The sequence below is a fragment of the Hyaena hyaena genome, unplaced genomic scaffold, assembly GCF_003009895.1.
Source record: "Hyaena hyaena isolate Hyena2069 unplaced genomic scaffold, ASM300989v1 scaffold_392, whole genome shotgun sequence".
Taxonomy (NCBI): domain Eukaryota; kingdom Metazoa; phylum Chordata; class Mammalia; order Carnivora; family Hyaenidae; genus Hyaena; species Hyaena hyaena.
In genome coordinates, this window is record NW_024081017.1 from 114217 (window position 1) to 130093 (window position 15877).

At 42.6% G+C, this 15877-nt stretch overlaps 1 protein-coding gene across 1 annotated transcript; it reads right to left on the bottom strand.

Annotated features, from left to right (window-relative positions):
* Positions 1-3293: 3293 nt before the first annotated feature.
* Positions 3294-7459, bottom strand: LOC120244429 (zinc finger protein 501-like). The gene is made up of 4 exons (XM_039250955.1): positions 7427-7459; positions 6634-6760; positions 4971-5053; positions 3294-4513 (listed from the first exon to the last, which is right to left on the bottom strand). Exons 1-4 carry the CDS (start codon positions 7457-7459, stop codon positions 3329-3331), a joined length of 1428 nt encoding a protein of 475 aa, XP_039106886.1. The 3' UTR covers positions 3294-3328.
* Positions 7460-15877: the final 8418 nt, after the last annotated feature.

Consider the following 15877-nt stretch of genomic DNA (forward strand, 5'->3'; position numbering starts at 1 on the left):
CTGCATTGGGCACTGCACTGACAGCTGGGAGTTTGGAGCCTGGAGCCTGCTTCAGATTCTGTGCCTCCTTCTCTCTCTGCCCCTCCTCCTGCTTTCTCTCTCTCTCTCTCAAAAATAAATAAAACATTTTTAAAAAGGTTATAACAAGATATATTTAATAAAAGACTTAATACAGTAAGACCTTATAAAACAGTTATACATCTAATGACAGAACATCAAAATATATGAAACAAAAACTAACAAAATTGAAGGGAGAGACAGAACCACAATACTTAGATATGTCATCTTTTTTTTTCTTTTTTTAAGTAAGCTCCATGCGGAACTTGAACTCACAACCCAGAGATCAACTCCTGAGCTGAGATCAAGAGTCAGATGCTTAAGGGGCACCTGGGTGGCTCAGTCGGCTGAGCGTCCAACTTTGGCTCAGGTCATGATCTCGCGGTTTGTGGGCTCGAGCCCGCATCGGGTTCTGTGCAGGCAGCTCAGAGCCTGGAGCCTGTTTCAGATTCTGCGTCTCCCTCTCTTTCTGCCCCTCCCTTGCTCATGCTCTGTCTCTCTCTGTTTCAAAAATAAACAAAAACTATAATTAAAAAATAAAATTAAAAAAGAGTCAGGTGCTTAAATGACTGAGCCACCCAGGTGCCACAATACTTAAGATACTACATGGGTGAGGTTAATACTGTAGGTTGGCCTCATCTAATGCTTGGACTCATAGTAATGGCATTAATAAATAGTGGACAGGATAAATCAGACGTGCTCCTAATCTCTTATCAGCAGGTACAAAGTGGTATATTGAAGTGAAAAAGCAAATTGCACAGCTGGGATGAAATGGAACAAAATCCTAAATTCACAAAACTGACCAATACTAAATGACAAAAAGAAGAAAAAACAGAATTTCTTAAGAAAAAAAAAAAGAATACTACTAATACTAATCATGAAGAAAAAAATTGAAAAGACCTATAATGAGCAAGGAGACTGAGTCCAAAATCAAAAATCTCCTCCCTCCCTCCAAAAAGCCCTGGATGACTACACTGAAATAAAAGGCTTTTGTAAAGCAAAGAAAACCATGAACAAAACCAAAAGACACCATAGTGAAGGGGAGAAGATAATTGTAAACAGCATACCCAGTAATGAGTTAATATCCAAGATACATAAAGAAATTCTACAACTAAACACCAAAAAGCCATCCGAGCAGAGGACCTCAATGTACATTTTTAACAAAAAAAAGACAGATGGACAAAACACAGGAAAGGGTCTACATCATTGTCAGGGAACTGTAGACCTAAAAACAAAAAGACTTGAGGACCTTTTTGTCTTAGAGGGCAAATATAGGAGAGACCTTCCTTATGTATTGAAAGTACAATGCATAAACTATTCTAACTCCCATGCAGAATAATACAGATTAACAAAATACCTATGCACTTAGTAAAAAGGAAATACACCAATTTCCATTAAAAATTTCAAGTAATGCGGCAACTGGCTGGCTCATTCAGTAGAACACACCACTCTTGATCTTGGAGTTGTGAATTTGGGTCCCACATTGGGCATCAATGTTACTTTTTAAAAGTTCAAGTAATGACACAGTAAGAATAATATAGACCATCATGACTAATTATTTCTGAAAGATTATTCCAAATTACCAGTAAATAGGATAATTCAGGCTAAAAAGAAAATTGATTACGCCAAAACTGAGTATTCTGTAATTATAAGATTGATTCGACATTGGAAAATTAATGAATCCCACTTAAAAATATACCATTATATGCAAATCTAAGCAATGACAGAAATGGCATTATAGAGATGAAAAGAAAGATGGTCTTTTAAATAAATGGTCCTGGTAAATTTTATATCCATGACAGATGGTGAGACTGCATGTCTCACTCGTCTTTTCACAGACGAGTCTACTACAGATGGAATAAATAAAATAAGAGGTAGTGGGATATGTATAAACCACAAGATTAAAGAATACCTGGATACAGGAGAACATTTGGATAAATTTTGCTCTAACAAGATTAAGACTTCCTTTTCATTAAGAAAACATGAAAAATGAAGACTTTGGCACTTTTTCACTTCAATATACCACTTTGTACCTGCTGATAAGAGATTAGGAGCACGTCTGATTTATCTTGTCCACTATTAATGCCATTACTATGAGTCCAAGCATTAGATGAGGCCAACCTACAGTACTAACCTCACCTACAGTACTAACCTCCATGTAGCTCAAGGACTCAGTCTCATTCTACCGTGAACAAGATCTGGTAGGACATGTAGGTTTGCAGATAATCAGTGATGTCACCTGAGTCAAGTGTATACACTGCAACACACACAAAACTGTGAAGACCACACTCATACCCAAGAGAATCACATTGCAACCCAGTCTCATCCAGACACAACCACAAATGTACTCAGGTCACTTATGATCAGGACTTAGCATTAGGCTTGATCTGGAATGCTCTACCCTGGTTCCATTAAGCCTCACAGGAAGTGACGTTAAGCAGCTGCAGCCTCCAGGGCCAACCACAGCATAACCAAAGGCTGCTCAAGTTCCACAAGTATAATGAATGTGTTAACACAAAAGAAACCAGGTTGTGATGGTTTGTGTCTCTATGAAAAGGCCACTTTCAAGAACTGCCAGTGATGGCATCAAGTACATCGGGATATCAGGACCTGCCATATTTATGAGATTTTGTATTTCACAGCATATGAGAGAAAGAGAAACTAACCGGAAAGACACTTGCCGGGTGCAGCTGTTCCCAAACACAAACATAATTGTTCTTCTAGGATGTGGGGGCTGAAGAAAAAAGAGAACATTTCTACTTTCTGTGGACTTTTCCACATTCCTCAGATTCATTCAGTATCCCTCCAATACGGCCTCTTTCATGTTTTTGAAATGAACTGGGAAAACTGAGGCTGTCCCACGTTTATTACGTAAGTCTTCTATCCATTGTGCATTTTTTAGGTGTTTTAGTCATGACAACAATGTGAAAGCTTTATCATTCTTTACGTTCACAGTGTTTCTCTCTGGTGTCAATTTTTACCAGAGTTAGGCTTTACTGAGTTAGGCTTGAGAAAACAGTGAAGGCCTTCCATAGTGTGTACATTCAAAGGACTTCTTTCCAGTGGGACTTCAAATGTGTATTTACAGATGTGTAAGTGGTGCAGGCTTTCCAACATTCCATACCTCATCGGGCTTCTCTTTAGTGCAAATACTTAAATGTCGAATCATGTGAAGCGGTGAAGACTTTCTCGCAATCTTTAGATTCATCAGGGGCTTCTCTAGTGTGATTTCTCAAATGGAATTTCCCACATTCACCACTTCCTAGGTCTTCTATCCATTATGAGTTCGTAAATGTTTTTTAAGGAATGAGGGCCAAGCAAAAGCTTTTCCACATTCCTTACATTGATAGGGTTTTACTCCAGTGTGAATTGTTAAATGTCCAATTAAGCTTGAGGAAAGATGGAAGGATTTCCCACATTCCTTGCATTCATAGGGTTTTTCTCCAGTGTGGATTCTCAAATGTTCGTTAAGTCGTGAGGAATAAGTGAAGGCTTTCCCACATTCCTTACATTTATACGGCCTCTCTCCAGTGTGAATTCTCAAATGTGCTTTAAGAATTGAGGAACTACTGAGGGCTTTCCCACATTCCTTACATTTATAGGGCTTCTCACCACTGTGAGTGTGAACATGTCTGCGAAAGGCTGAGATCCAAGCGAAGCATTTCCCACATTCCTGACATTCAAAGGGCTTCTCTCCAGTGTGAATTCTCAAATGATGATGAAGATATGAGGAGCTGCTGAAGGCTTTCCCACATATCATACATTTATAAGGCTTCTCACCAGTGTGAGTTTGAACATGATTACGAAGCGTTGAAGGCCACCGGAAGTGTTTCCCACATTCTTTACATCCATAGGGCTTCTCTCCAGTGTGAATCATAAAATGTACATAAAGGTGTGAGGAAGTGTAGAAAGATTTTCCACATTCACTACATACAAATGGTTTTATTCCAGCGTGAAATCGAGTGATGTGTTCATTGAGCTGTTTCATATTTGCATAGCATTTTCCACATTCCCTACATTCATAGGGTTCTCTAACAGTGTGCATTTGCGTATACATAGGATAACCCGCTGAGGGAACTGAAATCCTTGAAAATGGAAGCATCCATTCATTGAGATATCCTCCACTGTACATTCTCCCGTGTGCCTGAAAGTGGGAATGACTAATGAACATCTTCCCACAGTCCGCATTTTCAAAAGACTTCTCTGCCAGACTGGTTCTCTCATACACATTATGTGGAGTCAGGTTGAAGACGCTGCCACACTGATTCAATTCAGAAAGCTGCTCTCTCAGAGAGCTTCCCTTTTGCAGAGTATGGAAGCTGTTGGCATACTGACTGTGCTCAAAAGTGTTCTCTGTATTTTCAGTTCTCATGTGTGTGTTAAGGAATAGGTGTTGGCTTAAGACTTTCCCACTTTGCTCACAGTCAGAGAGCTCTGCTCCCTGGTGGGTCCTCTCCTGTGGATAAATGGATGAAAGCTGATGATAGGATTTTCAGATCCATTATAGATTTCATCCTTCTAAAGCTAAAAACATTATGATGATGACTCTTCCCATTTTCATTACATAAACACAGCTCCTGCTGACAGCTTTCAAGTTAAATGAGGGAACGCCTCTGACAAAAACTGATGCCATCTACTCTGCTCTTACAAACATTCCATCAAAATTACAGGAAAACGTTTAGACTCATTACCTCATATATGTAGGAACTTGTACTTGTGGTATCAGGGAAGCAACAATTTCCAAGACAGATTTGGGTTATCCTCCCCAAATCATAATCAGAGTATCTCTGAATTGCTTTCTCTTGGATGAATGCCATTTGTCTCAAATATCTCCTACTTGCACTGAATTTATAACAAAACTACCAATCTTTTTTTGAATGTGGAAAAATAGGAAAATCACAACTCAATCTTACTTTTTGAATTTCTCTGGCTGTTTTTCCTTCCCAAAAATCCTGGAGAGATGGTGACTCTTTGCTTTGATGTTGAGTTTTCCATTCTAAAGTAAAATAAATGTTAAGCATTTGCAGAAACAAATCGCAGGTTAAACAATTTTTTAAAAAGATAAGACTTGGTTTTCTTTACTTTCATATTAAAAATGGTGAAAAGGGGGGCATGTGAGTATATAGTCAGTTAAACATCTGATTCTTGATTTTGGCTCAGGTCAGGATCTCACGGCTGTCAGATTGAGCCCCACATCAGGCTCCATGCCAACAGCTGGAGCCTGCTTGGGATGATCTCGCTCTCTCAAAAAAAAAAAAATAAGCATTAAAAAAATGATAATAAAATAATAAAGAAAAAAAGATTTCAGCAGTTTGTTTATGGGAAAAATTTAGCACTAAGTGCAGACAGTCAAACTTTGGTGGTTTACTATAAAACAATTTTTGGAAAATTAAGTATAGTGAGCAGTAACAGACTATTATCAAGGTAGAAAAGTGGGAAACATCTAAACAACTAAGACCCACCAAAATGATAAACTTGAAGAAACATAACAGGTTATTTTGTGAATCATAGAAAGCTTAAGAGGGAAGGAAGCTGAAGATACCCAGAAACATCAGACACAAATGGCTTCAGCATTATGAGACAAAATGAATCTTAAGTTTTATACATTAAAGTTGCAAATATGCCATATTTCAAACTGAGTAGTGACATTCTTCTCATTCACCAGTGATATCTGTCACAACACTCACCTTGGAAAACATCTTTCTCCACTGTTCTCAACTCTTCTTGTTCCAACCTAGCTACTAGCCTGGGTTTCGACTGTTGATATCCTGTCCATGAGGAAAGGTACATTAATAGAAGAGGACTGTGCAAGAAATGACAAAGCTCTTGGTCAACCAGGAAATATATTTCTAATGAAAACAGTAAAATCAGTTCAAAAGGTCTAGAAAAGCAAATCAAAAGATTACTGATCTCTGACTCTGAAAACCTAACCCAAAGGTATGTACACATTTACTGAGCACATAGATGTTTATTCAAACAGTAAATAAAGGAGATGAAGAAAGGAGACCTTCCTTTTGATGGGGAAATCACTAGTGCGGTAGTCTCAAATGTTAGAGTGCGTTGCAATCGTCAGGATGGCTTATTGAACACAGATGTGGCAACAACCCCGGCTTTATCATTCAGAATGTCAAAAGTGGGGTCTGATTTGGGGCGCCTGGGTGGCTCAGTCGGTTAAGCATCCACCTTCAGCTCAGGTCACAATTTTGTGGTGTAGGAGTTCAAGCCCTGCATTGGGTTCTGTACTAACAGCTGACAGCCTGGAGCCTACTTCAGATTCTGTGTCTCCCTCCCTCTGCCCCTCACCCACTTGTGCTGTGTGTGTTTCTCAAAATAAACAAACATTAAAAAATATATATGGTTAAAAAAAAAAAGTAGGGTCTGACAATGTAAATTCCTAACAATGATGATGTTACTGTGGACCCTAGGGCCACATTTCCAGAAAACCCACTGCAGATTACAACCCATTAGTGCAGGGACTATGCAGCTCTTATTCCCAATTATGTTTTAGATTAGGCACCACCAAGGCTGGAAACACATAAAGTATATGATCCATGTCAGGAATGGTGGCAGCCTCACCTACTGTGACCAGGTTCTGGTAGTTCTCCAGCATCACGCTTCTGTACAGGTTTCTCTGAGCGAGGTCCAGTAACATCCACTCCTCCTGGGTGAAGTCCACTGCCACATCGTCAAAGGTCACTGCAATCTAAACCATCACACCCGTGTTGGCTTGGGACAAGAAACATCCCCACCAACGTTCACGGGGGAATGAGGACGGGAGACTCACTACCGACACGGGGTCATGAGGTTTCTCATCCATCCTCCCACGGTTCTGTGGCTCTAGGTTACTGTTCTCTGAATCTAGACTCACTCAGGGCTCCTCTCCACTCCTATGGTTTTCATGTCACCTTTTATTTTTATTTATTTATTTACTTTTTACAAATAGTTTATTGTCAAGTTGGTTTCCATATAACACCCAGTGCTCATCCCCACAAGTGCTTGTCACCTTTTAAACAAGACCTTATGCGGCATGACCAGAGTAGTAGGTGTTCGCGGTTTCCTCTATCACACACTCTAGCACACTACAGATCCTTCATAAACAGCACAGAATGACTGACTTTTTTGAGAAAAGCACACAGCAAGGTGAAAGCCTGCATTTATAATCCATGAACTTCAGGAGTGATTACTGAAATACTGAGACTATTTTCAGGGTAATAGTTTCCACTTCCAGAGCAAAGTCAACTGGGGATTCAGTCCTTGTCTGGGGTTTATTTGCTTTAGGAAGCTCAGGACACAGTTGTGCCTAGAAGGAATGTGTCCACCCAGTGGATGTAAGTATGGCATTCTATTGACTGACACACTTTTTTATTACCTGATTATAATTTTTCGGCCAGACAGCCACCATCCTTTTTACCTCTGTGTTTTCCTCAGGATGGGAGAATGGATTCCTAGAAAGAACACCTTGGGGAAAGGAAAGGATACTTCAGAATACAGAATGGCCCTATTTCCCAGAATCACCCACCTGAAAATCATCCCATCCTATTTTAAGATTCCCATATATCCCTGCACAAGAAATCTCACAGAAATACACACTACTGCCATAAAACGCCACAGAAGCCCTGCCTGACCTGGAGCCAGAAAAGGGACTTGCTAGACATGCTACCTATGAGGTCATGGTCTTATTTTATAGGTATGGAAAATTAACCCCTAAAACATTTGGTTCTTTATTTGCCCAAAATAATAAAACTCATTAATGAGATAATGTAGCACCAATTCCCAACACACACACACCAGGAAGCTGACTTAGATAACAGCATTTTCTGGCATATTTCAGCTCTTTCTGAAAGAACCAGCAGTATGACTTATTTAGGACCATGTTGTTGGATCAATGTTGTGTGGGAGCGACTTTTAAGAGTTCTCTGGAGGGGTGCCTGGGTGGCTTAGTCGGTTGGGCGTCCGGCTTTCGCTTAGGTCATGATCTCGCGGTTCGTGGGTTCGGGCCCCACGTCGGGCTCTGTGCTGACTGCCGGCTCGGAGCCTGGAGCCTGTTTCAGTCTGTGACTCCCTCTCTCTCTGACCCTCCCCTGCTCACGCTGTCTCTCTCTCTCTCCTGGAAATGAATAGAGATATTTAAAAAAAAAAAAAAAAAAAGAGTTCTCTGGAAATGAGAATCAACAATGACTTACCATGGGTCAAGTCAATGCCTGCCATCTTGGGAGAGTGACGGTGAAGTCTACCTACTGGGAAATTTGATCACTTTAATACAACTTAGCAATGTAGGTGAATATGGCAATCTTTGTTATTCTTGACATAGGAATGCCCAGAGTCCTTTTCATACCAGTCATTAATCAGCAAGCATTACCAATCCATCATCATACATTACCTCTCTCTCTGGAGGCAATGTGTGGGAAATTCACTAAAAAAGGTATAATCTATGGCATGAAAGTCACTAACATAAATTATCATTCACTGAAAATCAATTATGTGACAGGTATCTGTCTCACTAGCTTTATATATATCAGCTCACTTAATTAGTGTAACAGCCCATTTCAATAGAGATATCACTAGCCCTACTTAATAGCTGATAAAGCTAGATTCACAAAACACTAATCATTGGTCCACCCCCTCCAATTAGGAAAAAGAGATCCAGAATTGAATGCAAATAGGATTGTCTCAAATGTTTGATCTCCTGAGGTTATTCCCAAATATGATCAGATGTCAATCTAGACCTGCACTGTCTAATTTAGTAGCCATCAGCCACATATGCTGTTGAGTATCTGATATGCAGTTTGTAAAACAGGATTTTAAAATACATCTACATTCTCAACTGTATTTATTACATGCATATACTAATACCAAGTACATGTCATGAAAATTTATGTTCAATGAATTTTAAAATCTTACTATGGCTTGAAGAATTTAAAATACTTTAATTTTAGCGGTGCCTGAGTGGCTCAGTCAGTTAAGTATCCTACTTTTGATTTCAGCTCAGGTCATGAGCTCACAGTTCATTGGTTCAAGCCCCACATCAGGCTCTACACTGACAGCCCAGAGCCCTCCCCAACTTTTGCATGCACGCTCTCTAATAAACAAACTTAAAAAAATTAGTGACTCTTCAATAAATTTAACACGGAACAGCTGCCCAAATGCTGATATACAATACTGCATCCAAACGATGGCAAACACTAGGAGTTCCAGTCTCTTTACCATAAATGAAATTAATCCTCATGACCCAAAAATGTTTTTTTCCCAAGGATTTCTTATTCTACAAATGAAAAAGACCAGAACCCTGAAAATAACAAGCTATCACAAACACTGCATCTCAAATGCTAGTATAGACTGCACTTACTCCTAGAAGTCTTAAAATAGGGCCTTTGGACTGAACAGGCCCACAAATGTGTTTACTTTTTGGATACCCACACAAACATTTTTCCATTTGGTTTTGTCTCCTTTTTTAATGGAGATGTAACCGCTATGCAATCAAAAATGTAGATCTTAGGTATTTTCAGGATGAGCTCTGACAACTGTAGTTACTCATGTTATCAGTCTTAAAAAAATAGAGAATGGATAGCATATCGAACTTCTAAAAAAACAGACAACATATTTGTCTCCCTGAAAAGCCATCTTCAGCCTTCTAGTTCACTCCCTCCCCCTAATTCCAGACAATCTGTTTCTACTAGTTCCTAGATAGGTTACTCAGTTTGTACATTTATAAACATAATATGCTTACTTTTTTCCATTTAAAGAAACAGCAAGGGAAAAAACATTCTTAACTCTCCCAGTGAAGTTTGGACTTGTCCATTTCTTCTTGTATTTCTGTCAAGCATTAGTTTATCTTGTGTAACATTGTTATTGGATAGGTACAAATTCTGAAATCGTATCATGTTAGAGATATTGAATCTTCTATTATAAAGGACTCTGTGTAGTAATGATTAATGACAATGTTGTCTGACATGGAGATACATTTTCTTTTGGAGAGCTCTTTGGGTATCAAAGATGCTCTTTATTTTCCAGTATGTGACATAGGGCCTGGTGCCAGGTGATTGATGACTGACAGACCAAGACCACAAAGTCCCTATGTCACTCAAAGCACATCTAACTAGGGACACCTGGCGGGCTCAGTCAGTAGAGCATGCAACTCCAGATCACAGGTCATGAACTCAAGCCCCATGGTAGGTGCAGAGGCTTATTTAAGAAAAAAAAAATTTTTTTAATTTATAAAAACCAAAGTACATCTATCTAGATTACATTGAATTAACAGTCCCTAACAAAATATATATCCCAGATTTCAGGAAATGTAGTTAAGTACTCTAGGAATACAAGTGTGTGGGAATTTCACACTTCTGAGCACTCACCCACCAGCCAAAGCCCGCCTGTAAATTTCTTCCCCACGGACCCCTAACATGGATACATGGTGCTGTTTCTTATACCTGTTGTCACTCATGGTTCCCTCCACTCATTTGCCCACCAATCATGGCTTGACTATAATCCAGACTACCTTTGCCCAGGCAACCCAGCAAACTTTACAACCAGTGGACTGCAAACCTACTGCTGATAAGGTCTGACCCAGTCTTGGTGGGTGAAGGGCCCTGTACAAATGTGACCTTCCTGGGGCGCCTGGGTGGCTTAGTCGGTTAAGCGTCCAACTTTCGCTTAGGTCATGGTCTCGCGGTTCGTGGGTTCGAGCCCCGCGTCGGGCTCTGTGCTGATTGCTGGCTCAGAGCCTGGAGCCTGTTTCAGTCTGTGACTCCCTCTCTCTCTGACCCTCCCCTGCTCACGCTGTCTCTATCTCTCCTAGAAATAAATAAAACATTTTTTAAAAAATGTGACCTTCCCTATTACTCTCCATCATCTCTGTAGGGTCTGTGAGAGTGTTGTCTGCATCTTTGTTACTCTTCCAGCATATATCAAACAATCAAGGACAGGGGCCCCTGGGTGGATCAGTCGGTTAAGCATTTGACTCTTGCTTTCAGCTCAGGTCATGATCTCGTAGTTTTGTGAGTTCAAACTCTTTATAGGGCTCTGCAATGGTAGCACAGTAATGTTTTAAAAAATTTTAACTCCAGGGGTGCCTGGGTGGCTCAACTGGGTAAGCGTCCAACTTCAGCTCAGGTCATGATCTCGTAGTTTTGTGAGTTCAAACTCTTTATAGGGCTCTGCAATGGTAGCACAGTAATGTTTTAAAAAATTTTAACTCCAGGGGTGCCTGGGTGGCTCAACTGGGTAAGCGTCCAACTTCAGCTCAGGTCATGATCTCAGTCTGTGGGTTTGAGCCCTGCGCCCGGCTCTGTGCTGACAGCTCAGAGCCCAGGGGCCTGCTTCAGATTTTGTCTCCCTTTCTTTCTGCCCCTCCCCTCTTGGCACTCTCTCTTTCTCTCAAAAAAAATAAAAATAAAAAAATTTTTAAATAAAGAAATAAAGTCTTAATGCCAATGAACTCAGATTAAACCCAGCTGCAGCAAGCTACCACTCTGTGGTTCTTTCTTTCCCCAGCATCTAAATGTATAATTGCAATATAGACATTCTTGGCACCTGGCAGAATCCCCTTATCTCTGACCCGTAGGGTAAGGACCATTATGGTAGGAAGAGTTAAAAGGAGGGTCCTGGAATTCCCACCACTGGACCTAATTATCCAGGAATAATACCGACACTGCTGGAGGAACTGCAAAGATTAATGCCAAAATCCACTTTGCCCAAGGACTGGGAAATAGGGATTGGCTTTGAAGAAATAAACCACAGACGTCAACAATCACAAGACCAACTCCAGAAACCTAAACTAAACCTAAACTGTACTGGGTTGACATGTTTTGTCTATGCTTGTATTTATCTGCACGTTTATTTGCATAAACTAGGCTTTCACTTCTGCTATGTCCTTTCAGTTTTTGATTAATATACAAGTTATTACAGGGTAACATTACAATTTAGCTTTTAGGTAAATAATTTCCACGAGACCATGACTAAATTTGAGGAGTACTTTACAAATAGACTGTGATGGAGAGCAAATGACACTTGACGTACATTTAAAACGCCCTTAGGCAATAATAATTTGAGGTACACACCACCCCCAAAATAGTCTCTGACAGATATTTTGAAGCCTCTGAAACTGAAGTTGGGAAACTAAAACTGACAGGCCTGTTTCTGCAAATGAAGTTTTATTAGATAAAACCACACCCATTTGTTTAGTAAGGGCTATAGTTGCTTGTGCATCTACAAAGGCAGAGCTGAGGAATTCCAGGCTCTGTGGCCAGCACAGCGGAATACACTTGCTGAGAGAGGACTTCAGCCATCCCCACTTTAACCTCAAACTTTCTGATGGTCTTCTTTCCAGCTTCTCTCTGAACTCAGACAAAAAGACCATGTGGGGAAATGATCTTCTGATGGGAACCTAAACTGCCCCCTTCAGCAAGAAGTACTAGCTGAGCCGGCAAGACCCTGCATGATGGACTCCAAGACAATAATGCACCCGATCTTCACAGCCCACCGCAGGTACCCACTAACCTTTCTTGGGCATTTTCCTTATATAAACCTCTAAGTATTTCCAGCACTTTCGCTGCATTACTACCTGGGCCTTTTCAGACAAAGTTGGCAAGCCTGGGTACTGACTCACTTACCAGTGTATGAAATTACAAGAAATAAAACATTTTACGATAGCATGCAAGGCACCTGGGTGGCTCAGTTAGATAAATATGGATTTGGTAGGAGGTGGGGGTGGCTTGAGTGGCTCAGTCAGTTAGGCTTCTGACTTCAGCTCAAGTCATGATCCCAGTTTCTGAGTTCCAACTTCTGCATCAGGCTTTCTACTGTCAGCGCAGTATCCACTTAGGATCCTCTGTTCTATCTCTCTGCACCTCCCACGCTCTCGCTTGTGCTCTCTCAAAAATAAAAAATAAACTAAAATAAGGTTGACTTCAGCTCAAGTCATGATCTCACGGTTTGTGATTTCAAACCCCACACTGGGCTCTCTGCTGTCAACACAAAGCCCTGCGTTGGAACCTCTGTCCTCCTCTCTCACTGCCCCTCCCCCACTCAGGCTCGCTCTCTCAAAAATAAATATTTAAAATAAATAAGTAGGGGTGCCTGGGTAGCTCTGTCATTGAGCGTCTGACTTCAGTTCAGGTCATGATCTCATGGTCCGTGAGTTTGAGTTTGAGCCCCATGACGGGCTCTGTGCTGACAGCTCAGAGCCTGGAGCCTGCTTCAGATTCTGTGCCTCCCCCATCTCTGTCCCTCTCCCACTCTCTCAAAACTAAACATTAAAAAAAAGAGCATGGAAATCTCAAAAACTCTGAGTTTCTCAAAGCACGTGTGAGTCTTCCAAGTCGGTATTATGAAGACATAACGGCGCTGCCATAAGTTAGAATAGCCTAACAGAAAATTATCATACATAAGTCTTGAATAAATCCGAAATCCAAAACATATTTTGAGGTAAAGTGGGAAATTTTAGTTTTATACAGTACATATTGCATCACATTTTTAATTTTCGTGGCCGAATCACTGTAATATGCTTTCAACAGTAAAATCTCATCTTTATTTAAAAAATTTTTTTGAATATTTTATTTTTGAGAGCGAGAGAGAGAGACAGCGCGAGCAGGGTAGAGGAAGAGAGGGAGACAGATCCCAAGCAGACTCTGGGCTCTGAGCTGTCAGCACAGGGGCTCGAACTCACAACTGAGATGATGACCTGAGGGGAAGCCTGAGCCACTCAGACGCCCCTAAAATCCCATCTTTAAAACATACATTACCCAGTATTTAGGGGTCATGTATTAAGTCTACAATTTATTTCCTATTTACTCGCAAACAATCCATTAAACAATACATTTCTTTATCCAGAGAGCGCAACCACACAAAATGCGAAAATAGGTGAATCTGCTTCCGTGCACGTTCACAGCAATTGCTGCTTATATTTCATTTAGGTTTAAGATTTTACGGAAGAAAAATGTCGGGAAAAAACTTGGTCCAAATGGTCTGTTAATGTAAAATTCAATTATTCTGGGGGCGCCCGAGTGGCTCAGTCGGTTAAGCGTCCGACTTCGGCTCAGGTCATGATCTCGCGGTTTGTGGGTTCGAGCCCCGCATGGGGCTCTGTGCTGACAGCCAGCTCGGCGCCTGGAGCCTGTTTTGGATTCTGTGTCTCCCTCTCTCTGACCCTCCCCTGCTCACGCTGTTTCTGTCTCTCAGAAGTAAAGCATTAAAAATTAAAAAATTCAATTATTCTGAAAATGGAGTATTAACGCCTCCTTTCATTTCTCCCCCCGAGGCCCTGGCTTGAAACTTGGTGGGAACGGACAGGCTGAGGAGGGTCTCATGAAAACAGAGGTAAAAACTGTTTCTCTTTAGTACAAAGACCAGTGGAGCACGTGCGTGTAACTAGGAACTGAAGCATGCACACTACACGCACCGGAGAAGGCATATTACCTGCCTACTCAGCCAGTGTGTCCGGAATAAAAGACGAGCGCAGACAAAGCCACATTCTCAGATGAAACAGCCTCTTCCCCAACGAAAGGAAACACAGGCCCCGCTGAACCAACTTTCCCGACGGCTCAGCGGCCGGGTCTCGGAGGCAGGTGGGGGAGGGGGTGGTGGTGGTGGGGTGAGCCTGGGCCGCTCCCAACAGCAAAAACTCTTTTCCTTCGGGCGAAAAGTCCAAAGGGCCGCTTGCACAGTGAGGGACAGGCGAGCACAATGGCCACAAAGACCCCGCGGACGCGCCCTCCCAGCAGGACCATGGCCGCTCCGCGCGGGCACCGCCGACCCCAGTGGCCCGTCGGGCGGTCTAGGCGGATGAGAACCGCACGGCCCGGCCCTTAAGCGGCCCCATCGGTGACCCCGACTAAGACCGGCCTTGGACTCCCTCCTCCTTCCTCCCAATCAAGCCTTCCCCACCACAGCCGGTCCACACCTGACCACCAAGATCCCAACGTGCTCAACGCTGCGCGAAACAGCAGGCGAAAAGACCCCGGCGAGCGTGTGACGCCACTTCCGCTTCCGGCCGGGAATCGAGGGGCGGGGCTTCCCTCGGGCGTGGACGAGAGGTGGCAAGCCACGCTGGGCGCTGGGACTGAGGCCGGTATCCGGCCCGAGGACACGGCTGGGGCAGGACCCAGGTACGGGGGCGCGAATACGGGTGGGGGCGGGACCCTGCTCGGGGGACAGGGCCTGGTGAGCCGGGGGCGGGGCCCAGCTCCCCGGGGCGGGGGCGGGGCGCCAACGGGCTCGCCCCAGGGTCTGCGCGGTAGTAGGTTTCCTGCCTCCCTGCACGACCTGGAGCCTCTGCGGTCGTTGTCCCTCAGCGATAAGCCCAAGAGCCCATCACGTAGTCGGCCTCCCGCATTCAGCCCACCCGTCGCTGGGCCTTGATTTCCTCTCATTGTCCTTTACGTTGGACACGACGTTGAAGTCCAGTTGTTGATGCCTTGCTTCATTGTTAGGACATTTTCTGTAAATCTTTCCTTTTCTGTGTCAAATACGTGTATCTGTTTTCGTGAGATCGCACTGATCCCAGGCATTCTGCTCTTCTCGGGGCGTGGTTATAAAGTTGTTCCCCTAGGGGCGCCTGGGTGGCTTAGTCGGTTAAGCGTCCGACTTTCGCTTAGGTCGTGATCTCGCGGTTCGTGGGTTCGAGCCCCGCGTCGGGCTCTGTGCTGACTGCCAGCGCAGAGACTGGAGCCTGTTTCAGAGTCTGTGTCTCCCTTTCTCTCTGACCCTCCCTTGCTCACGCTGTCTCTCTCTTTATCTCCTAAAAATAAAAATATTTAAAAAAATAAATAAATAAAAATAAAGTTGTTCCCCTAATCATGTTTGCTGTGGTTTTCGTTGGATGGCC

Bases quoted from the DNA above. Each gene is read 5' to 3' on its own strand.
- LOC120244429 (XM_039250955.1), bottom strand. From the start codon at position 7,459: ATGGTGGCTGTCTGGCCGAAAAATTATAATCAG. The intron at 5,054-6,633 runs GTGAGGCTGCCA...ATTTTACTTTAG, and splicing joins CCAGAACCTGGTCACAGTAG to AATGGAAAACTCAACATCAA. The intron at 4,514-4,970 runs GTAAGATTGAGT...ATTTATCCACAG, and splicing joins CAGCCAGAGAAATTCAAAAA to GAGAGGACCCACCAGGGAGC.